Source organism: Triturus cristatus, chromosome 2_2 (assembly GCF_964204655.1).
Source record: "Triturus cristatus chromosome 2_2, aTriCri1.1, whole genome shotgun sequence".
NCBI lineage: Eukaryota > Metazoa > Chordata > Amphibia > Caudata > Salamandridae > Triturus > Triturus cristatus.
This window is the reverse complement of record NC_140582.1, coordinates 435,646,696-435,672,053: the sequence shown is the minus strand read 5'-3', so window position 1 is coordinate 435,672,053 and position 25,358 is coordinate 435,646,696. Positions and strand designations below refer to the sequence as shown.

At 46.3% G+C, this 25,358-nt stretch overlaps 2 protein-coding genes across 3 annotated transcripts in view; one reads left to right on the top strand and one right to left on the bottom strand.

Moving 5' to 3' along the window:
- LOC146862334 (uncharacterized) overlaps positions 1-16,833 on the bottom strand; it is a 216,212-nt gene extending 199,379 nt beyond the window's left edge. The window contains exon 1 of the mRNA XM_085641538.1: positions 16,672-16,833. The gene's annotated coding sequence lies outside the window, so the exon portion shown is untranslated. The remainder of the gene's footprint in view (positions 1-16,671) is intronic.
- Positions 1-25,358, top strand: part of LOC146862333 (uncharacterized) — a 228,593-nt gene that overhangs the window by 62,226 nt on the left and 141,009 nt on the right. For both annotated transcript variants that reach the window (XM_085641535.1, XM_085641534.1), the window contains exon 3: positions 17,937-18,343. In XM_085641535.1, the coding sequence (XP_085497661.1) occupies positions 17,937-18,343 (407 nt within the window). The remainder of the gene's footprint in view (positions 1-17,936; positions 18,344-25,358) is intronic.

Here is a 25,358-nt window from a genome sequence, read left to right as displayed (position 1 = left end):
GGAATTATGTGTCATGGTGTGCAGGGGAAGTATGTGGTAAGTAATTATGCGGTATTGAGTCTACAGGAATTATGTGGAGTGGAATTGTATGTTATAGAGTGTATTTATATGGAATGGCATTTTGTGCTGTGGATGCATGTATCTGCAAAATGAGAAATGTGCTAATGTAAGTGTCAGTGCATTAACCATGCCCGAGAGTAACAGACCTGTGGCAAAGCAAACTAAACTCACTGATGAAACACAGGAACTGGGACTGAAACAGCGGGACACTGAAGGACAATAACGTGCCCCTGAAATCGAAATGCAGGTGATATAAGTTGACGGGCAATGATGTGAGCGCGCATTGGACGTGTGAAAAAATAAATGAATAACAGACTAACCGCATGCAGAATACAGTAAGTGAAAAACGGAAAAAGAAAAAAAGTCCGTTAACCCTAGAGTGCGCTTTGTAATAAGGATGATGCCAGAGTTATGGTATTGGAGTGCTTTAAATGATGAGATTTGCATTACACAAGGGCAGATTTGCTTTTTCTTCATTTGAAGCACTGAATGATTAAGTGACTTGACCAGAATCACAAGACCTTAAGTACACTGACGGGAATCCACCCTCGTTCCCCTGATTCAAAGTAGGCAGTCCTGTCCATAACGCCACACCCTCTCCTCCCTCCTACATAGTGAGGATTTCATTACCTTACTTTCAAGTTTAGCAATATTTCTGGGTCCATTTTAGATACTCAAGTTGCAAGAAGGTGATTTTCTCTGAATTTAACAATATGTCTTTATTGATGCGCTTTTAATTTGTCATGAAGTAGGCCACTTAAAATACAGGGAAAAGCCACACATTAGCATGCTGAGACTGTAGAAGTGGGAAACAAAAGCAAACTGAAGCCTCAACAGTCTTATTTATGTGAATCATGTGGTTGGGGAATTTGGCCTTTGCTGCTCTCCAGGAAAACCCTGCCCATCTGCCACTCCAGGTCTTGCACAGCAGGCCCGAAAGTAGGGACCAAGATGCACGTATACTGGCACCCGACAGTTTTGATGGTGAGGCTCTGGTAGTTACCGCCCGCTACACTCCCATTATCCTGAGTTGAGCATGCTGTGGACCAAGGGCTGTGGGCTCAGGCTACATTTTCAGGGTTTCCCTACTTGAACAGGATGGGGACAGCAACAGCAGATGAGGAGCAAGGAAGGGTACACATTCAGAGTCAGTTTCCGAGCGTTTGACCGTCTCTTAATTAGGCTAATCAGTGAAATGCACAAAATAGTAACACAAACCTGTGTGTACACGTTCCTTATATTAAAAGGCGCCCCTCTTTCCATTTCGGGGACACAGTGCTGCCTGGCGGAAGCATCGCCCGGCCTCCCGCCCTTGATGGATATGCCTCTGACCCTGGATCTCCAGATTCCCTCCTCGAGCTTCTCCTCTTCTTCTCTCTCTATGGTTCTTCCTTTTCTTTCTGTTCTTTCTCTCTTTTTCCTAATGGGGGGCGGGGGGTGGGGTGGGGGGATTTGTGGGGAGTTGGGTTTTCTATAAAATCAGTTTGATGTTCCTTGGCACAGAGACTGCGGCTTGAATGGACTCTTATTCTCTACCTAGACTGTGGACACCGGACTATTGGTCTATGGAGTTTGCCCATGGGGGATCTCCGGGGCACAGTTTTGGGCCTGCTACGCCTCATATTTTCGCACTGCTGTACACCTACTTTGGCATATATTACTAGTGGTGAAGCTTGCCTCGTCTACGTCCGGGTTTGGGTCTGGGTCTGTACCTTTCTATTCTTCGCTTGCCGGTCCATTCTGTGGTATTACAAGTGTCATGACCTGTACTTTCTTTTCTGTTGCTAGAAATACAACTTTGACAAAAAAGGCGCCCCTCTTTTATACCATGCATCCTAGTGTTAAAAGATAACCTTACTGCTCTCCGTATCGCAGTGATTCCTCAATTTCCCCGCTGGCTTCTCATTCCTCTGTGCTGTTGCTAACCCCTCAACTCTTGTTTGCTTTTGCAAGACTCTCAGCTCATCGCTGCTCCATGCTTCCAAGCTCTTTCAGTTCTCAGTTATCCATCCTGATGGTGATCCATCGACTCGCAGTAATGCTCATCCACCGGCTACAGCGCTTACCCATCAGCTGTACAGCGCTTAGAAACAGCATGAAGTGCCGCATACAAAAGCTATTGTCTAATCTGCATATACTGCCAGGGCCGCCTTTAGCGCTGTAGGCGCCTGGTGCAAAAATCTTTTTTGTCAACCCTACAAAGACCTTCTCCAGGTGTTACTAAAAAATGGAAAACAAGTAATGAAAGCACAACACTCATAAAATGGGCACCACAAGAGCCTGGAAAGCATTGTTATCTGCTTCTTTTTGTGGAACATTAATAAAAAAAAAAAAATTTAAAAAAAAGGAAGTACTCGGTGTGATTTGAAAAAAAGTATTTAGCCATACAGCACATTACAATGCGTTTAGAAACGGGTGAACACGCGTCCACAAACGAAAACCGACATGTAGTATTTTGCTATGCAGCACATTAGCATGCATTAAGGATCGGGTTAACGCCCTTACACAAACAAAATCCCACATTTTAACAAAATGCAAATGCCGTGGGAAACATGAGTGTCCCATGCTGATTGCACGACATGATAAAACAATGAACAAAAGACCAAAGGAACTGAAAATTAAAAAACGAATATGCTCACGTAACAGTGGCAGTCTCCTGGGAGTTTTGGAAAGGCCAAAAGGCGGGATTAATTAAACATACTGGCCAAACGGAAGCAGGCATTTAGGAAGGACAGGAACATGAGACAATGGAAAAGATGAGAGGTGCTAGAAGTCCCTATTCCAGATACAGCATGCCTCACAGAGCAGCACATGCGCTGTCTAGGCTTGACGTAAAAATAAAATGGATACCACGTTGTCAGTTCATCAGGGACTAGAGTCAATCAGCAGGACTGCAGTGGACGCATGGACTTATGAAGTTGGCTGCAACAGGACATCTCTGCTCGCATTCAAGATTAAACTTGAGGGATTCAGGGCATAAACACTGGCACAGAGAAGTTAGGGACATTCTCTTAGCTTACCAGATGGAACCTTGTCTATTGTGTGGAGTTGGTCCACTCTGCTGACAATCCAGAGAGTTGGTGTCAACAATTCAAAACAGTGCATCAGGAGCATTGTCAGAGTCCATCGCAAAGCATCAATCACAAAGCATTCTTTGGTGATGTTGCTTGACCTGTTGAAGACCATCTTGTGCTGCAACCTATTAAGGTCCCCTCTGCAAGGCTTTGCCACCTCCTGGTATCTGACAGTGGGGAAGTGACAAGACCATCTATCACGCTTGTGTAGGTCCCTTGGATGGGTTGCCATGGGACTTCATTTGATCTACGCTGGGGCTGCATCTGTGCCATCTCTGGGCCGCTGCAAGAACGCCGAGGAGACACTGCCTAGTCACTTGTGCAGTCACAGGGGGGAGATGGGTCTTGGTCAAGACTCGCTCTCGCCACCAGGATCAGGGTGCAGGCAGGGTGAGCAGGCAGTCTCTGGTTGACTGAGTCTTCTGAGTATCACTGGTGCTTCTGTGTGTAGTTCTGATAGCAGTGTTGGACTCCACTCAGCATGCTCACTGCTTCATGGATGGCAGTTGTGATGAAGCACTAGACAGAGGCTTGCATGATGGGGCTGCCAGTTATTGGGTGAACCAGTGCGACAGGTGGCAACTACTTGCCTTGATGGTTGCAGGCCTTCTTTCTTGGGACGTCAACACCTGTGAGTGATGGTGGCCAGGTACTTCCATTCATCTTTTGTGGAAGCATCTGCATCCTTTTTGCCTGGATGTCTTGGGCTGCTGAGCCGTTTGTGACTGTGTCTGGATAGATACTATGGGAAGCATAGGGCAGAGACACGGTTTGCACGTATTTGCAGCTTACTCTCGGTTCCCCGATGTGCTGTTGCCAGGTTGTCCTCGTTTTACCTTGGTGGCTTGGTGCTTGTATGTCTAGATGCACTCCATCAGCAACTGGAGTCTTCTTGAGCGTTCCTTTCAGGCCTGGCCTCTCTTGATCTTCCCTGCTAGGGTTGGTTGATTGTCAGGTTTCCCTGTGTGACCCAGCAGGTCACACTTACTCTTTCTCCTTTGTGCTGCGGCATACGCCTTCTTTACAATGGTGCAGTTTAGACTTCTCATTTCAAGTCTCTTCTGGGTGCAGCGGCATGCACCATCTGCAAGACAGGCCAACAGGGCCTCTCAGTGGTCGTCTGTTTCTAGACCATGTGGGTGAGACCTCTAGTCATTTGAGTCTCTTCTCTTTCTGGGTGCATCAGCATGCACCTTCTTCAGGGCCAGCTAACATGGCCTCTCAGTGGTCGACTGTCTCCGTAGACCGGCCACGGGTGTTGGACTCTGGCTTGGTGATGATCAGGGTAGTTGCTGATCTGCTTCTCCTCTTCTTTTTGAGTGTAGTGTGGCGTCTGACCACGTGTTGCGTGTCTCCTCTTCAAGGACCTTCTTGGAGCTACTACTCCATAGGTCGATATGTGTGGCTGGCCCTTTGCTTCGAGGGTCTTCCCGCTGACTGGCCTTCTTCTTCTCTGGGTCGGTGTGGCGTCATGCCATATGTCGCACATTCCCTCCTCAAGGACTTTTCTGGAGCTCCTAATCTGGGGTGTTTTCTCTTCTGGGACCTTATTCCGCAGACAGTAGTGAGCTGTGGTTCTGACCCACTTTCCCTGGGTGGTGCAAGACTTGCGTCCTGAGGTGCCGGTGCCATCAAGCCTGGTTGGTGAGGTGTGACACGGTGTGCTTGAGGGGCTTGAGGGTGCAGGACGATGTGCTCCTAGTGTCTGCACCACAGTCATGCCATTGTGTGCTTCTGCCCACCTTCAGGCCCTGCTTCACTTTCCTTGGGCCTTCTCTTGCCTGGGGCTGTGTCCATCTGGCAGGCATGGCCAACCAGTGTGGTGTCTTTAGGGTTCTCAGTCTCTTTAATGGGTGGCACCTTGTAGGTTGCACCTCGTGCTCTGGGTGTCCTCTTGTGATGCCTCCTCTCCTTTGTTGCGCGAATTCCAGGGTCGGAGCACTATCCTCCCTTTCACTGCTCTGCTTCTCTAATCCTCTTCTCTCCTCTTTAGGGAGACAGGCTCATGTCTGCTACCTCTCTGAAACCAGTATCCTGGCAGTTTGGCAATACAGTAGCAGCCTCTCCTTCTGGCTTGTCAGACCGAACCTGGCAGCCTCCGAGGCTGACTTCTTCTGTCTGCTCTAGGCTGGGGGGCATTGCAGGCTGTGCCACCCTGATTCGCTGATACTGTCTCTCTTTGGCAGTGTCCCTACTTTTGTTACTATGTTTAGCTGGTGATGACCTAGTGCAGTACTAACGCTCATTAGTAGGGATAGCATTCGATACTGCAGCTGTTGGACTTGATGGATTGGGTAATTCAGCCTGTTTGTAGGCCCTGGGCTGTTTGCATTCTACTTTCCCTGTGCATGACCTGAAAGAATCACAATCTGTTAGAACCACACTTGTGTCATCTTCAGGCCACTGTGATGGCTTGCAGTGTTTGAATTGTTCTGCTGTCTTTTGTGTGGGGCCTTGTGCCCCTTGTGTTAAGTGATTGCCTCTCCTGCGGTGTCAGTCCAACAGCACCAGTGCTAGAGACAAACCCATGCAGATATTGAAGGGGCTGCTAACGCACTGTAGTTTTTTTTTTGTGCAGAAACAAATGTGTCCTTACCAGTTGCCTGTGAGCACCGCCCTGCCTCCATGACTGAGTCGCAGCTGGCACAGGGACATCATGTGATGTGCAGTGCACTCGTTTAATGGTGCTATTCTATGCACCTATTGATGTGTCCTTTTGGTTGCAGCTTGTTAGACCTGGCATCCTTGGCGTGGTTTCCACTGACTTTGTTCCTCTACCTCCTGTATTTTTGACACTGTGCTGGAATTCGTTTTTGCTGGTTTAGATGCTTTGGGCACTTTGTCACTGCTGATCAGTGCCAAAGTGCAAGTGCTCCCTGGTTAAATTGTAATTGTGATTGGTCATCCATGATTGGCATATTTGTTTTACCAGTATGTTCCTAGTAAAGTGCACTGAGTGTGCCAGGGCAGGTAATTCAAATGCTACTAGTGGGCTTGCAGCACTGATTGTGCCACCCACATGAGTAGCTCTGAAAAGAGGTCTCAGGCCTGCCACCGCAGTGCCTGTGTGCAGTTTGCTAACTGCCATGTTGTCCTCGCCAGTGTACACACTTGCCAGGCCTATCCCTTTCCTCTTCTTACACATCGGACACCCCTAGGGTAGGCCCAAGGTACCCCCCTGGGCAGGGTGCAGTGAATGTGAAAGGTAGGACTTGTACTAGTGTGGGTAACATGTTCTGATAGTGAAATACTGCCAATTTCGTTTTTCACTATTGAAAGGCCATCTTGCCCATAGGACAGAATGGGAAATGCTGTGTAACATGTTTACCTGCATATCTTCCCATAGAAGCAAGATAGAAAATTGAAATCTGGTACGCCTGAACTCAGAATTTAATAGCACATCTTTTAGGGAGGATGGTGTTTAGGTCTCGCGTGGCATTGCAGCGCAAAGCACTGCTCGCCTCGGCGAGATTTATTGTGAATGAGGAGTTTCAGTAGAGGGCTTGAAGCCCCGCCCCTCATTTCCATTGGCTGAAGTCACCGTTTATGCTAAACGGTGGCCTGCCATTGGAAATGAGGGTTTTTGGTTGATGCCCTTTGGCCTCCGAGCCGGACTGGCTCGCCTGCTTTGCTGCTGTTGCAACGCACTTTCTTATCTTTATGGGGCCATGTGTTTCTAATTAGAAACACATGGCCCCATAAAGACAAGAGATCGATGCTTGTTTCTTTTCTTTGTGAGCCACTCTCACTGCAGACACAACGTGTTTTTTTTTTATTAACGGAGCATTGCGCTTTAATGCGCTTTAAATTTTAAATGCAGTACTGGGCTGTACAGAGCCCTCATTGCTGTGTGTGCCCTACATAAACGGATATTTGTTTGTTGTGTATTGTGCAGTACTGGGCTGTACAGAGCCCTCATTGCTGTGCGTGCGCTACATGAACGGATATAAGAGGCTCTTGCTCTACAAGTTCTGCTGGCTGTTTGTTTACCAAATTCATACAGCGCAAACTGTACTCAAGAGCAGTAGAGACCTTTACAAGACACCCAGTTACATTACATGAGCCACTCTCACTGCAGGCACGACGTGTATTTTTTTTTATTATCAGAGCATTGCGCTTTAATGCGCTTCAAATTTTAAATGCAGTACTGGCTGTACAGAGTGATCATTATGTGTTAATGAATTAATCTCCCCATGGTCCCCCTGTTTACTAAAAACAGGGTGCTGAGGCACAAACACATGCGCTATAAGAAGGGACCACCACGCTAAATCTGTTTTGTGTTCTATTTACTCGCTGTTTTTTTTGTTTCTAATATTCATCCTCTTTCTGCTCTCCCATGTGCCCCCTTCGAGATCCTCCTCTCCTTCAGCATTCTACCAGCACCCTCCTACCCAATAGTCATCCACCACGTCCACCACCACCATGTCCACCACCACCACCACGTCCACCACCATGTCCACCACCACCACCATGTCCACCACCACCACCATGTCCACCACCACCTTGTCACCACCACCACCATGTCCACCACATCCACAACCACCACCACCACGTCCACCACCACCACCACATCCACCACCACCACATCCACCACCACCACCACGTCCACCACCAAGTCCACCACCACGTCCACCACCACGTCCACCACATTCACCACCACCACCACCATGTCCACCACCACCACGTCCACGGCCAACACCACCACCATGTCCACCACCACCACATCCACCACCACGTCCACCACCACCACATCCACCACCACATCCACCACCACCACGTCCACCACAACCACGTCCACCACCACCACCACATCCACCACCACCACATCCACCACCACCACATCCACCACCACATCCACCACCACTACCACCGTGTCCACCACCACGTCCACCACCACCACATCCACCACCACCACATACACCACCACGTCCACCACCACCATGTCCACCAACACCACGTCCACCACCACCACCATGTCCACCACCACCACGTCCACCACCACCACGTCCACCACCACCACCATGTCCACCACCAAATCCACCACCACCACCACGTCCACCACCACCACGTCGACCACCACCACCACCACGTCCACCACCACCACATCCACCACCACATCCACCTCCACCACCATGTCCACCACCACCACATCCACCACCATGTCCACCACCACCACCATGTCCACCACCATGTCCACCACCACCACCAAATCCACCACCACATCCACCACTACCATGTCCACCACCACATCCACCACCATGTCCACCACGTCCACCACCACGTCCACCACCACGTCCACCACCACGTCCACCACAACATCCACCACCACGTCCACCACCATGTCCACCACCACCACATCCACCACCACCACCACAACATCCACCACCACCACATCCACCACCACCACATCCACCACCACCACATCCACCACCACCATGTCCACCGCCAACACCATCACGTCCTGGAATGACCTGCCCCACCACCTCCGGACCTCCACCAGGGTGATCAGCCACACTATACAAATCCGAATGTTGATTGATTGATGTGGGCCCTTGTAAACTATTGTGTGCGGAAGAGGGCCAAACTAAAAGCATGCAATCCACCCTAAAAGAAACCCAAATGTAACTTTAGTGGATTATCCATAGATTTTAACGTGCATGATTACATGTGCGTCCTGGATATCTGAAGACAATTTGTGGTTTTATTTGGATTAGTAATAATGATAAAAATTTGATGAGATTATGTAGCATTTTAAAAAGGGAGCGGTGCTTCTTCCAAGAACTTTTTTTTTTAATGAGTGTCAGATGGTGCTTTTTAAAGACAAGTAAAGGGTTTATTTAGTGTTTTGTGGGTGGTTCTCCATTTCACTAGGTTAGCGGAGGAAAGTACTCAACTGACCTGCTGGACTAAAGCACACCATATTTAGCGTTTTCCATCATGGCTGCTCTTCTGACTGCACTGAAGCTTTGCTGTATGAGTGCCATGTTCAACCCAGCCACACAGAGTTTCTTTTTTATCAAAACAAACTCTCAAAATGAGAGTTTAATCTTGAAAAACAAAAAGTAGATGGCCCTCACCACTGGGAGTTTTTCCCAGCGCATGAAGTTGAAAGTCATTCTTCCTATTTCCTGTTCAGGACCGCCAAACATTCCATGGTGGTCCCAAACAGGAAAAAATAATGATGTCCAAACATCTGTCCTCAATAGGGTGGAAGATCTGACGTCCATTGACGAACAACCCAATGTCATTTGGATTGTCGGTCTAAGGTTTCCACCTCCTTCGCCACCAGAGGCTCCAATAGGGGAAACATTTTGGTTCCCCCAACTAAAGTGAGTCAGGGAGCCACAAGGTTGGCAGACAAGGTGCTAACCCACGTGAGAGGTGGGGTACCTTATCTGCCAAACTCTGAATAAGTAACTAAGGCAGTAACAACCCAAAAATACGAAAGGAACCCCATTCTAGTACATCATTGATTCATACATAATTGGATAATGGTGTTATGGCAGAATTTCTGAGTATTATTGCTACCCAACATCAGCCGTCTAGACAACCCTGATAATGCCATTATAGCTCATATCACTCACTATATGCAGTGTCCAGAATAACACACACTGTCAAATTACACTTTAACTCACTTTTCATACTTTGTCAGAGCTCCTGAAGCAGCAGTTAGCAAACCTTAACAGATTCTGTAACATCCTAGTTAGCACACAAGCATGTTGAAAAACAACCAAGCTAGTATGCATGACCAGGCCCATATTGGCCCATTAAGCACAGTGTCAGTGTAAGCAATTGAGTTATTGGTTGAGAGAGGTGAACACCTTACTCAAGCAACAACCATATTCCTTGTCGGGTTGAGCCACAAAAGCCAATAAACTAGTCTGTGCTGAACCCTGCAGTAGCTAGGCACAAAAGCAGTACGGCTAACTTTGAGGCAATGTCTAAAGTATGTATACAGCACACAAAAAGTAATAAAGTGAACACATAACACAAGAAAAATCCCAAACCAATTTAGAAAATAGAGTGAAATTGAATAAATAAAATGACACCAAAATAAATTAAATCCAATCAGTAGAATCAGAGTTATGAATTTAGTGAAATCTAGCATTTAAAAGCATAAAGGGTCACTCGCAGTCAACCTGTCATGCTAGACCAGGGGGACAGTTGCAAGTTCTGGCTGACTATGATGGAGGGAGGGCCAGATACAGGAATCAGGTTATCCCCCTGAAAAAGTTACTTTCTCAAAGTCCAGCGCAAAGAGTCCAGTTTGCGGTGGGGGAAGCAGCCAGGAGCAGGAAGAGCACTGCGGGTGGTTATTGCTGTAGCGCCAAGTGCAGGCCGGGATCACGAACTGTCATCGCTCTAGAGCAAAAATCCGCTCGGGCATCATCAAGGGTCATTGCCGGAGTTTCCCGTTGGCAGTCCCAGTGCACTATATTTGCTGACGTAGGAAGTGTAGGTATTGCATTTCTGGTTGTCGCTGGCAGTCGCTGTAGTGCAAAGAGTTGAGTTGACTAGAGCTTCACTTGCTGGTCCTCAAAAGCAAAGAGCCTAAAGCTTCAGGATTTCTTTTTTGTAGAGGAGTACACTCTGATGCCAGCCAAGGGTCAAGGACATAGGAGGGCACTTCTTGGGGACCAGGGACCCATTATTGCAGTGGCCAGCAGGTCTCAGGCAGGTGCAGCTGCAGGTCCAGGTAGGTCCAGAAGCATCAGTTCAGCAGTGCAATTGCAGGGAGGCCTCTGGAGCTTGTGCTCCTTTAGTTAAGAACAGGAGGTCAATCAACTGACTTGTGGAGTCACTCAATTTACCCTGGGGTGAAAGGAGCAGGTCTTCCTTCTTAGAGAGCAGGGAAGGCCTCAAGCAGCAGGGCAGTCCTCTGGGGAATAAAGCATGCCTCAAGCAGTAGGCTAGGTTGACTCAAGTGGCATAGAGAGCATGATACCCAAGTCTGGGCATACCCGTCCCACTCAGGGTGGCAAATGCAAAAAGAACAATTGATGGATAGAATGTTGAACAATGTCAAACATTGGAACAGAGATCTGGGCATAAATCCATCATTGTTCTAAAAGTGACATTTTCAGAACTGTGACTCAAAATCCGACTTTACCATTAAAGAGGATTTTAAATTACAATGCTTTTCAGTGTGAACATGATATCGCCACGTGCTGCCAATCCAAAGTTAGCACCTATTAAATGTAATAAGGTAACCCAGTGTTAGCCAATGGGAGAGAGAGGCCTTGCAGCAGTGAAAATGATTTTAGGAGTTTTTTACTGCCAGGACATGTAAAACTTAAACACACTTGTCATGCATTTTAAGTACAATGCACCCTGTCTGATGAGCATTTAGGGCCTACTTTAGGGGTGCCTTATATGTATTAAAAAGGACGTTTTAGGCCTGGCAAAAGCTTTATTTTGCCAGATCAAAATGGCAATTTAAAACTGCATGCAATTCAAAACAGTGCTGGAGGCTGCAGTGCCAGGCCTGACATGTGTTTTAAAAGGTTACTTAAGTGGCTAGCTCAATGAGTGCTGCAGGCCCATTAGTAGCATTTAATATAAAGGCCCTGGGTACCTGGAGTACCACTTTCCTAGGGACTTACCAGTCTAATAAATGTACCAATTAGGTGTAAGCCAATCGCCATGCCTAAGTTAGAAAGCACAAGCACTTTAGCACTGGTTAGTAGCAGTAGAGTGCCCAGAGTCCTAATACCACCAAAACTGAATTTAGCAAAACAGGAGTGAAGGCACAAAGTTTGAGGGAATATAACGCAAAGGATGTCAGGTCTAAAAGTCAGATTTTATAGTGCTTCATAGCGCTGGTTTGAATGGTCAAATTCAAATACACCATATGAAGGCATGAACTCAACAAACAGGAAACCCACAAGAGACCACACAGAAGAAAGAAATGCTAAAAACAGTGTTAATAAAATAGATGGCTATAAACACTGTGAGTGGCAGGTCTTGCTTCCTCCACAGAAGATGAACAGCACCGCTCCCAAATTATGCTTCTCTAAGTCTGCTATGGCAATTAGCCAATACACACAATTAATTTTCAAGGAAAAGATTTCGGAAATGCTTTAGAAGGGCCATAATTTGGAAAAATAACGAGCATAAGAATTTACACAATGTGAAAAGCTTGTGACAGTATGTAAGACTCACCATGTGGTATATATATATATATATTACCCAGTGGCGGTCGACACTGGATAGTTATAGTTAGGACCGTGTTTCCATAGTGAAATGCCATTTTTGTGTTGTTAATAATTTTAGCACCAATTGACAGATCTCCATGAAACTTTCGATGAAATTGATCCTTTTTTACTAGTTTACACATGGAAAGTTTTGGGGTGATCCATCAAGCAGGGGTCAAGGAAAAGCGGGGGTCCCACGATGCATTTTCCCCATCCATTATACCATAGGAAATTTAGATGGAGGTACAGTCCAAACCCCTGAACAGATTTACACCAAATTTAGCAGAAGGCTAGATTTTGGTCCAGAACGAGTGCTTTTTGTGTTTTGGTATTAATCCATTCAGTAGTTTTGGAGAAATTAAGATTAAAAAAATAAATGTACATATCATGGCACTGAGGAACCGCGTAGCCAACAGATCTCCTGCTGAGATCAGATTGACAGCCCCCACATCAACAAGGACGCTGTGGGAGCCATTTTAGGAGTCCTAAAAAATGTAAGAAAAAAATCATAGGTTATGGATACCCTTATCCCCTAGGCCTGGTGGTGGGATACCAGAAAATCTGGGGCCAAAATGTTTTTCACAAACACTTTTCAAGGAATCCCACTGGAAAAAAACAAAGCACGGGCTCTGGGCTTCTTTCATTAAAACTCCCTGGGGTGGGCCCCCATCCCTGAGCCTCTTAGAGGCCCCGAAGACCCTATCTCCCAGGCCAATGTAAAAAGACAAGGGACGGGGGTGCTAGGCTCCACATATAAAGTCTAATTAGTCCTTGGGAACCCAATCCCCGTAGACAAAATGTATTAAAAACAGGAAGGGGGCTGTGCGACCCCCTGCGCAAGCCTCAAAAAGCCCTGGAGATCCCATCCCCAGGGCCAAGTAATTAATGAAAGGAGGGGGACTGCATGCTCCCCTCCCTTAATTAATTACTTGGCCCTGGGGGATGGGGTCTCCAGGGCCAAGGGAAGGGGGCACACGGTACACCTCCCTTAGCCTAATTAGTCCCCAGGAGCCTCACCCTGTGGGCCTGAAATGTAAATAAAAAAGAAGGGGCGGCATGGCCTCCCTCCCCGAGTCATATAAATGCCCAGGGATCCCATCCCCCGGGAGCGTGACAATTTTTAAAAGGGAGGGGGGCAGGTGACTCCCCCTCCCTGTGTCTTTAAAGACTCCCAGGAGCCCATTTCCCTGGGTCAGCTCAGTGACTGCCTCCCAGGGAGTAAACCCCTAGGACACAGTAGTTTCCCTGCCTCCACTACTGCGGGCAGGGAATCATAACTTTGCTGCCACCTGGCATGAGCATTTTTAAATCTCCCACCACATGGGAACAAACACAGAAGTCTGCTCCCAGCCAGTGGGAGATTTAAAAATGCTTCCGCCGGCTGGGAGCAGACTTGTGCTATTTACCTACCACCACTCCTGTGGGTAGGGAAACAAAGCACATATTGCTCCTCGTGGAGGGTGCAAGCATAGATAGCTGCTCTTCCAGTGTGGGAGCAATTACGGCTCTCGCCGCATGGGGGGAGTCGGCTGGGCCAACAGAAACCCTGGGGCTCTGCTCACGGCCCCCAATGTGTTGATTGGTGGGTTCATCCAGGTGAGCACCGGGGCACCCACCGATCATAAATAGAGGCGCCTGTGGATCGGGTCCCTGGGGTCCGAGAAGGCTCAAGAAAGGGGGGCTGCATGGCTGCCTCCCCTTTTTCATAAAATATGGCTCTGGGGGATGGGGGCCTCTGAGCCTATGAAGGCTCAGGGAGGGGGTGGACATGCGGCCCCCTCCACTTTTTTATAAAATAAGGCCCCAGGGATGGGGTCCACGGGGCCCGAGAAAGTGCAGCCCAAGGGATGGGGTCCCCATGCCTTTAAAGGCTGGAGGAGGGGGCCACATTCCCCTTTTTGTTGATTATGGCCCTGGGAAATGGGGTACCTGAGGCCCAATGAGGACCAGGGAGATAGCCACTCGACCCCCACCCTTTTTTGTTGAATTTGGCCTCAGCTGATGGGGTCCCAGGGGTCTAATGAGCTTCGGGGGGGGGGGGCACACAACACCCTCCTAATTATAATGAATCCGGCCCACGGAATGGGGTCCCGGGGTCTATTAAGGCTTGGGGAGGGGGGCTGCATACCAGCTTCCCCTTAATATAGATGTTTTGGCCCAGAGGCATAAGGCCCTGGGGCCCCAAGGCCAACCCTACGCCACGTACATCAAAGGCTGTGCATGGCATGGAATTGGCAGCCTGCATTCAGGTGGGTTGGCCACTGTGTAGCACAGTGTAGCCAACCTCTCGCTGTGCACTGCCAAAGGTAATGCGTAGCATGGGGTTGGTTGCCTCCAGGTATGTTGGCCACTGCTGCCAGGCCCTGTGGCAAATCCCTGCAGGGGTTGGCTGCCTGTGGTAGGGTTGGCCACAGGGCCTGACCGCACAGAAGGTCCTGCGACCAGGCTCTTGCCACGTGCGGCCAAAGGCCGTGAGCAGTGTGTGGCATGGCCCTACGGCCATACCATGCGATGCACGGCCAAAGGCCGTGCGCGTGGCTTGGCTTTAAGTCTTGGAATAAAACATTTCTTTACTTAAAAAATAAAAACAGGAAAGTTACTGAAAAAAACAAAGGTTAAAGTAATGTTATATAGTTAGGTGAAAGGACACAAGTTATAGTTAGTTGTGATAACTATACCGTTGACTGATGAATTTCTGTGGTTTTTAGAGTTTAAAACTTTATGTTTCTACTGAACATTTCGCTTAAATACAACAATACTTTAACTTTTTGTATTGAATATATATATAATATAATATATATTATATATATATTATATTATATATATATTCAATAAAAAAGTATATATATCCATTACCTACTGGCAGTCACCAGTAGGTAGTTATAGTTTGGCATCAGTTGACAAATCTTCATGAAATTTTCCAAAACAAGGGTCAAAGTAAGTCTTGTTGTGAATGGGAAATTTCGTGGTGATCCGTTAAGTGGGGGCCGAGAAAAACGGCCTAAAAAAAGTGTGTTTTCCATTTTAATTCCCATAGGGCGCATAGTCAAATCTAAAGCCCGAACCGCTGGACAGAATTACACCAAATTTGGCAGAAAGGTAGATGTTGTTGTGCAGATTTTGTTTTTTGATATTTGGTGAAAATCCGTTCAGCAGTAGTTGTAAAGAATTTTAAGTTGAAAATTATGGTGAAATCTGTTATTGTGAAGCGTTCGCGAAAAAAGACAAGCTTGTGCAGGGAAATGGACAGCTCTGATTGGCTGCCAACACTTCAACAAGGAAGTGCTGGCAGCCATCTTGAGACTCAACTTCACTAAGTCCCCCCCAAAAAAGTGAAAATAAAGAAAAGGCAGCAGGGTAGGAATACCCTGACCTCAAGCCATATTTTTGGGGTCCTTCTGGGATTCCACAACACAAAAAAAGCATTAAAAACAAAAAACGTTTATCGCGAGGTTACAACGAATTTGTGGTAAAAATTAAAAAATGCCCTTGAGTTGGTGAGTAACTGGCTGTGTGATTGATTGTATGGGTCAGTGACTAGGTGTGTGAGTGTCTGTATGGGTCAGTGAGTGGATGTGTGTTGATCTATGAATTAGTGAGTGTGGGTGTAAGTACTGGTATGGGTCTGTGAATGGTTGAGTGGGTGCATGAAAGGTTCTATGGGGTTGTGAGTGGGTGCATCAGTGATTCTGTGGATGATATCATCAGTGATGTCATTTGAGATGTCATCAGTGATGCCATCAGTGGCTGATGTTTCAGGGTCTGCCTTGAACATTTTTGCATTCATGTTGTCTTGGCCAGGAGCCTTTCCATTATTAGGAGATAGGATGCCAGTGATGATGACTTCTCTCTGTGCTGGGGCAATGTTCATACTAAGGTCTGTCTATGCTTCCTGGATGTCAGATATGCTTGTTGGTAGTGGTCTGTTCAAGACTTCTTTGAAGTGCTTGGCCCAGCATGTTTCCTGCTCTTTCTCTGTTGTGAATAGTCTGCCTTGCTTGTCCATGGGTGTTGTATCTTGCATACGATTTACTACTTGAATGGCAGAGTCTGATCTGCCTCACTCCCCAAGACACAGCACTGGCTGTACACGAGTAAGCACAGATATCAGAGCCAAACTCTGGAGGGAATGTGGAATCGAAATAAGAGAGAACATAGACAGCTGGAGTGTCACCTTCTCATTTGATGTATGTTTTCTCAGATCTCAAGGGACTCACAGCAGTGTTCTTGCAGGCTAATGTAAAGCATTAAACATTTACAGTAAATGCAAGAAATAAACAAGTATTAAAGTTCACAATCAGAAGCAATGGAGTAGCAAAGGTGTTTTTCATTGATATCCTTACCTTGGTGGCCCGGAGTGAGGCTAAGACAACGTGGAGCAAGCCAGTATCGGAACTGGTGAGATCCAGGTTGAAAGCAACTTGGAAAACAGTTAAGAAGAAGCAAGGGGCAGAAGACAGCAAACCAGGCCAAATAATAATCCAGAAGCAATTCCAGGTTCAGGCAAAAGGTCAGGAAGCAGAGGGAACTGAAACAAGGAGAAATGAAACAAAAGTGAAGGGCAGATACAATTGCGAACAACCTATTGCAACAATGAAGGAGCCAATACAACACGAGAATTTACCAGGCACCTTCCCAAGGAAAGTGAACAGTTGATACATCATAGCTGCCCTAATGACCTGGAAGCCCCACCCCCTGACCTCCTGGCTAGTAGCCCTAGTGCGCACTGCCGTCCACAGTGTCAAGAGTCTAATGCTGCCTCTGCTATGCCTTCTTCCTAGAGCAAGTCTTGTCTTCGCACGCCCTGTTCACTCCTGACAAGCACACCTTTATATAGGTTTTATTCATTGTGTTAAACTTTCCAGAAATACACTCTAACCTGTCCTAAAAGTGTGGCGCAGCCATCAGAATTGCTTTGCCACATAATTTGTGAGAACCTTCAACAACACTCTGTTTACACCCGAAGTGCCCATTGTGCTGATTTATGAGTCAGCAGAGGTTACCATCCAATATAAGTTGTTTTCATACTTTTCTTTTGCCAGAGTTCCATTTGCCAAAAAATAGAGTCCTGGGTTTTTTGAGAGACTAGTGCCTTTTACCCATAACAATATCAAACACTACACTATTTGAGCAGAGGGTTCACAATGTAACAGCCGTAATAAAAGCTGATGTTGGGCCACTAAAGAAATGAGAGTCATTGTTTTGTAAGTCAGTGGGAAATGTAAAGTATCTAAATATTGAGAATGAATACAAATTTGTTGTTACAGAAACAAAACAAAAGATACATAATATTTTTTAAATAGCAGTAAAAATTAGACAATCTAGGGAAATTGCACCTTCTAATCTGAAGACAACCATAGGTCGATTATCTGGACAAACCGATCTATATTTTCCATTTATTGAGTTATATAAATTAACATTTTGCTTGTTAATTTATATAGGAATTAATATTTGTATTTGAATTATTGAGGTCTGCATTTGTCTTCTAAACTATACAGGGCACAGAGAGAACTCAAAACAAATAGGTACCATGGAGTATTATTTCATTTATCAATCCTGCTCCTTGTGTTTGTCAGCCACAAACTGTTCTTGCATTTATCTCCCACAGAGACATGAAGAAATGCCAGCAAATAATCGAGCTGGAAGGGACTAATGTTCTGGGAAGTTATGATGAGAAAGGACATACACCAGCACACTGGGCTGCCCTGGCAGGAGCAACAGAAATGCTACAGTATTTTCTGAACTGTAAAGGACCTGTGGATGAACCAAGCCGGGCTGAACTGGGACAAAAACCTATTCACTGGGCAGCTGTCAGTGGTGACATTTCTGCAACGGACCTATTGCTGAAGGCTGGTGCGTCTCTAGAGGTGGAAGACCAGAAAGGATGCACTCCATTGATTACAGCAGCACAGTATGGACAAACAGCACTCTGCTGCTATTTAATAAGTAGAGGTGCAAAACTGCACACGTGTGACTCTGAAGGAGATAATGCTTTGCACTGGGCAGCTTTCAAAGGTGAGTTATTGATTTATTCCAGACATTCATTTTAAAAGATGATAACATTATAGTTCCTCAATTTGATCCTATTTGCTTATGTATTTAGCAATTGAGGCATTTGTCTGATGCAAACAAATAAATACAAGCTTTGTCGAAGTCAATAGGCCTGGCGTTGGCCGCCAGCCTTCTGGCAATTCTTTAATTTTGTCACGTGTTTGCAAAACTTTGTTGCTTGGAAATATGCTGGGCCCTCTTCAATCTAAAAATAAATAATTTGCTCCTAGCAAAAACATTCTTTTTGGTTTAAGAAAAGCACACACATTATCATAGTACTCCCTGACATTGAAGGGAACTACTTTGTAAGTGGATGTGTTCCTTGTGAACAGGAGGCACACTGTAACAGTGAAGACAGCAAATTGCTAAAGTGAGCTGATGCACTGGCTCTTAATGCATGTTGGAGTAGGTGGAAGAAAAATGTGAATGACATCACCTACAGACTAATGGATGAAGCCTCGCTATAAGTAACTATGTTATACACTTAATTTTAGTAAAATAAAAAAAGGTCTTGGCTAATTCACACGTGAAGAAGTCAATCAGTCTGGCATTCGCTGAAAGCATCTTGCCTTTAACAAAAAAGGAAAGAAAGTAGTCAATAAAGAAGGCAACACAAGAAAGAAAGAGACGAGAAAAGAATGTAAGATGAAAAGGGAAGGATATAAAGAGAGAAGGAATTAGGGAAGGAAAGAGAAGGCAAGAAAGAGAATGAAAATAAAGAAAGAGAAGGAAAGAAAGAAAGAAGAAATGAGAAGGAAAGAACAAGAGAAGGAATGAAGAAGGAAAGAATAATAAAAGAAGGAAAGAGAAAAAATAAAGAGAGAAGAAAAGTGAAAGACAGAAATAGAAGTAAAGAGAAAGACAGAAAAAAAATGAAAAAGGAAAGAATGAACGAAAGAAAGGCAGAAATGAAGGAAGGCAAGAGAAAGAAAGAAAAGGAAAGAAGGAAAAAGAAAAGGAAAATGGATAGAAGGAATGAAAGAAGTCAAAAATAAAAGAAGGCAAGAGAAAGAGAAAAGAAAGAAAAAAGCAAGAAGGCAAGAATGAAAGAAGGCAAAGTAGAGAAAAGAGAGACAGAGAAAGAAACCGAGATAAAAAGAAAGGAACAGAGAAAAAAGAAAAATAGAAAGAATGAAGGAAAGAAAGAAATAAAAAAGAATGAAAAATGAAAAAAAAGAAAGAAAGAAGGAACGAGGAAGAAAGATGGAGGGATATAAAGAAAGGAGGAACAGTTTCAAATGGACACAATCTGGTATGCTGGGAAATAGCAGCAGCTATGCTGAAGGTGCTATTTTACATCTGAAATAATCTCAATCATAACACTTTTTGTCACATTCATTTGTAGATTTCATATCTGCCTTCTGTATATTCACTGCAGCAGGCATTCTTAAATGTTTTTATTAGGCCTTGATTGCAAGTCTGATCTTCCTCAGCCAGCTCAGTCTGCTGAGTTATTGTCTCTTTGTAGATCAGTAGAGCCTGACACCAAGATGGCAGTTCCAAAATCTTGCAAGGTCAAGAACAAAAGCAGCAACCTTGTGAGACTTTAGCGGCAATCTTAGAGTCAAGGTGCCCCATCTTCCATCAGCGCTTGTGAAATCCTGATTTTATAGCCCCACGCTTTCTGGAAGGTAGTTGCATGCATTGTACCAGTGATTCTTTCAAAATCTTCACCAGAGCATCTCCAATCCTTCTGTGAAGGACTCCCCCAATGCGTGCAGTGCCACATCACAAGATGCGTGAACTAAAATTTCACATTTCTAGTCTTCATTCCCTTGAGCTGATATGATAATAGTCCTCGGACTACAGATAAGGATAACAGAAAAGAAAGCCAACTTTTTCCAAGTGTAAGTACGATGAAGTACTGCATTTAGAAACACAAAGCCTCAGAGAAAGCAAGCATTGGTAAAGCCAAAGGGACAGGCTTTAATGTGCCAACACATGTAAGTACAAATGTTTACATGTGTTGCATGCAAAAATTATGTTTATTACATTAGAACCAGGCCTATTGGCAGTGTGTGTGGGGGGGGAAGTAACAAGGAAGCATTGCTTTCTGTATAGAATGGATATAGGCGATAAAAAATGTAATGTGACAAACAGTGTGATGACTGAGCGTACTTTTCATATTTGAAATAATTCCTCACGGATTCCAATGGAAGTGCCTCCTAGGAGGGCGAATGGTGCACGAAACAGCCAATGGAGTGAGGTGAGAGAAATACTCTTCTGGGCAAAGCCAAATCCTCTCTATCTACATTTTAAAGAACTGATTGCAAACAGCAGTACTTTCAAGACTGACATAAAAATGGCAAACGTAGGCAGACGTGTCAAAGCATGTATTTCTCAACGTTTCAGACACAGCTGAAAGTTAAAGAACCTTACAACTAAACCTGTTTAGTAGACCAGCAACAGACACAATTGAGCAGCTTTTCTTGTTTTTTCACAGCAACAAGATCATACAAAATACTAAGTAATTTGTCAAATGTGCATACTTAATTGGGAGAAAGAATCCAAGAATCCGATGTATGTTAAAAGGAGGGATAGCAACAGTGTTCACATTATCGGTTACTCTAATGATGTGCAGAACCAACAAACACTGGCAAAACCAATCTACCGGGTTTTAATATATTAAACTACTCAAACACATGGATGAATGAGGCAATGCGGTTTACGTGCATTAGCGCATTAAAGCCAGATCTATTAGATTTGCCAATGCTTATTTCCTTTTTACTCCTCCATAAAGCACTCAATGCACTTTTCTGACGTTTCTGCAATAAGTGAGCAAATGAGATTCCCTATTCATTTGGGGCACAGAGCTAGTAAATTGCATAAACACCGCTAACAATTCCTGAAGACCCCGAATATGCTTGGTTCAGTTAGAGTTTTCGGTAAGTGTGAAGCAATTTGTGGTCTGCGGTCCATTTATATGTACTTGTACCTATTTTTAGGACCTTGTTGTGCTGTTCAGATCAGGCAGTGAGTTGAGGTCATTCACGCGTGCCCACTGAAGACAGGCTCCACAACAGTAATCCAGTTTTGGAACATTTTCTGACCATTTCTCTTGCATTTTCATCCCACCTGCCATTCTTATACATATTTGGCTGCCAAGATAAACTCACTGTTTTACATAGAAAATATACATTGCAGAAGTCAGGATGTAGGAGAGGATGCAGCGTTATGACCAGAACTACCGATTTGGAACTGGGGAATCAGTTACAAGTCTCAGCGTCGGCTCAACATCCTGTGATTCACCGCAAATCGCTTAATCTCTTCGTACCTAAAACATGAACGTGTCCTTTGTAACTTGTGTTCATGTAAAGCGCTTCAATACCATCGCGTTGAGTTTGCGCTTTATAAAACTGCAGAAAAAAAAGTGGTGTCCAAGCTTGCCCCCGCCAAGTGCGCTAAGCAAACAAACGCATTGAGGCGGGAAAGAGTAATTGCTGATGCAAATCTGGCTTCTGGCTTTAGCAGCTGAACACTGTCGAGCACGATGTGCGCAGACCGGCGAGGGCGTGGTCTGCATTTGTAAATAAACTGCTCAATTGGATCCAATGTCTCCCGGTCAGCTGGGGCAGTAGCATGTAAACATACAGATCCATGATGGTTTATGGACTGATCTTCATTAGGGAGAGTAAAGCAACGGTTGTGATAGCCGATATTTTAAATTACGTTTATTAAAGTATTGTTAGAAATGGGATCTCTGGTTGGCTAAGGCTTGCGCCAAAGCCAGGCAGAGACCACCACTCTAGTCAGGGCAAGGAAATTACACACCAAAGATAACCCCTGCTCACCCCCTTGGTAGCTTGGCACGAGCTGTCAGGCTTATCCCGGAGGCCATTTGCGCACGCACACAGCAACAACATCCAAGGTACACCACAAAAGGAACTCCACACAAGGTTATATCAAAAATAGCCTTTGTATTCTCATAACACATTAGAATATTACTCACATAATATACATGGGGCCACCTGGCACTAAGTCATATCTACAAGGGATTATTTACACCTGACAGGGCTCACTGGACCACTGTCAGAACCATCACAAAGCGAACTTAGTAAAAGTAAGACATATCACAAACGTACAACCAGTAATCACTGGTAACCACTGTACTCAGCATCAGCCTGTAACATAAACCACAGTATGTACAGTATCACATTAGGCGCAAATTACATTCTGCGTCAACCCCACCAGCATAAACACATTATGCAATCATCTCATAAGTCTAAACGCATTAGACCCTAACCTCCTAAGCAGACTCACATTAGGAAATAATCTCAGTGGAACATAATCTCACTAGCATAAACCATAATATGCAAACAACCTCATAATCATAAAAACCACATTTAGAGGCATCAAACAGGGTGCGTAAATCATACTACATGAATCACATTTCCTAGCACCACATAAATCACATTAGGGCCTGGCGCCCTATTAACCAAACAGTCCCCCTGGCCAACTGGCCATCTCAAAAGGGGATCAAATGCCCTACGTCCAAAAGTCAGGGCGCGCAGCCAATGCAGCGGAAGTCAAGGGTGCGCACTTTGCGCAGGCCTAAACGTAGCAGCTGGCACTAAGTGCTGTGCAGCTGTGAAGATATGGGGCCAAGGAGTGCATCTCACTCCTAACTCAAAAGACAGGACCCCAAAGAAAGAATGGCCTAAACGTTGCAGCTGCCCACTACTTGCTGGGCAGCTGGGAGTCAAGCGAAGGCCTGGCACCTCTGTGCCGCTTCTGTCCCTCTCAGGGACTCCTGAATTAATTATGCCAAACGGTGCAGCTGCCCGCGCTGGTGCGGCACAGCTAGGATCAAATAACTCGGCCCTGGCACAACTGTGCCCTCGGGCCTCACTGGTAGCAAAACGGGATGTGGGCAAAAACATGACAGCTTCACACTGTCAGGTGGCACAGCTGGGGCCGGAGCACGAGCGCCGACAATGCGCTCCAATCTGGGAGCCCCCTCATGTACCAAAAGAAACTGCCCCCTGACGTTGGAGCCACTCAGGCTCTCAAAACAAAACATGCCCCCTCGTAGGAGCGGTAGCGAAATGCGGCCATGTCCCCCGCCCAGCCCTCACTCACTGGGCTCACTGGCGCTGGATTCTCTCTCTCTCCTTCTCCCGGGCAGCAGGCGGGGCTCTCTCTCTCATGAGAGCCTCGCTGGGGATCCGGCTGCACTTCTCTTGCGGCGCTCTGCGGGACCGGCATCACAAGGTGCCGTGTCGGGCCTCGACCGCGTCCCTCCTTCACCCGGGCCCCCTCCTGGGACCCGGGACTTATCTTTTCTTTGGCCGCCACCGCGGGGCTCTCCCTCACGCATGGGAGCCCCGCGTCACCACTCACGCCGGCCTCTTTACTCGCGGGGCTTCCCTTCCTTCCCGGAAGCCCCGCCTACTGGAACAGAGCCTTCCGGGTCGCGTTGGGCAGCGGCCTGGAAGAAATTCTATGAGCGGCTCGGGCCGCGGCGGTGCTTCTCTTTGCGGCCAATACGGGGTAGGCTCCCGGTAATTAAATATGCAAAAGCGGGGTGGGCACCCGCATTTCTCTAACCAAAAGCGGGGTGGGCAGCCGCGTTTCTCACCTTCAGCAGGGGGAATCCCCACGTCGGGATTCCCTCATGAAGATTGCAGCTCAGCGCTGCGGAGCCCTCGTGCTCCTTTTGCTGGGGGGATAATTCAGAATAAAGTGCTCACAGGGCGCTAGGATGCAGCCAAGGTCCTGGGGGATAAAAAGCAAAGCGCTCCCAGGGCGCACAGGCAGCCAGAAGTCCTTAGGGATCAAGGGCAATGCAGGGCATCAGAATATAGCGCTCCCAAGGTGCTTAAGTCCTGCCAGAGTCCCAGGGGCATAGCCTGCACACAGGGCCCTCCAGCAGGGAGGCAGCCCCCATGGCGGTTCCTCCTGGGCCCCAGCAGCAGCAAGCCCCCGCAGGTTTTGGATCAGGTACCGAACATTTTCATGAGGTCACAGCCCCTATATTTATACTAACATTTCCTTTGTGTCACAGCACAGGGCTTGGGGATACCAGTCAGGACTGGTTTTGGGGGGATTTGGAGCACTTTGTTTTGCCCAGCTCCTCTCCCCTTTGTCAGGTGGGGGCTCAGTGATCAGACACACCACAGGGGGCGGAGCCAGCATTGTACTAGGGAAGCACCATCCTATTCAGAGTCAGGGGATTTCCCCTCCCACTACTCTCAGCTCAGGTGTCCCATTCAGCCTAGTGCTGACTCATCCTGCTCCTCCTGGAGCCACCCCACCCACACCTCTCAGCTCCTGTCAATCACAATCCAGACATGCAATTCACATCAGGCAGGCAGACACATAGCACACAGAAATGCCAACTTCTAAAAGTGGCATTTCTCCACCAGTCACCATAAATCTGTGCACACCATTGTGCAGCATTAATTCTCACGAGTTCATACATACTAATCTCGACCCTGCACTCCTCTCACACCAGGAATTACCATGGACACACATATACCCAATGCATTCCTATGGGAGGGGAGGCCAATCTCACCACACGCACTCAGAGAGCGCACGCACTTTACACTGGGCCACAGTGCTAAAGTGCTCAGAGGCCTAAAATCACCAATACCAGGTTACAGAAAAAGGCTAGGAAAATGCTAAAAGTTTCGGGGTGAACCTGCCAAAAAGGGCCAAGTCCAACAAGTATCTACAATTTAAATGGTTATCATAGTAAAACTTTTCGTTAAGCATCATCAGATTGGGATTAAAAATGTGGCCAGGCCACATCAAAAATCGTCCGGGCACCCCAAAAATAGTGGCCCACATTTGTATATAGCAGTTTTTCATGAAACGCTGCTAGAATAATATCAGGGCACTAATGTTTACAAAAATGTTGATAAACTAAAGCTTATCGAGGTCAATAGCATTCGCCAAGACTATTAACACAGAAGCTTTGAAAACTGAATACTTACAGTGTAAATGCCTTGCACAACAAAGGAAATTACCAGGGCTTTAA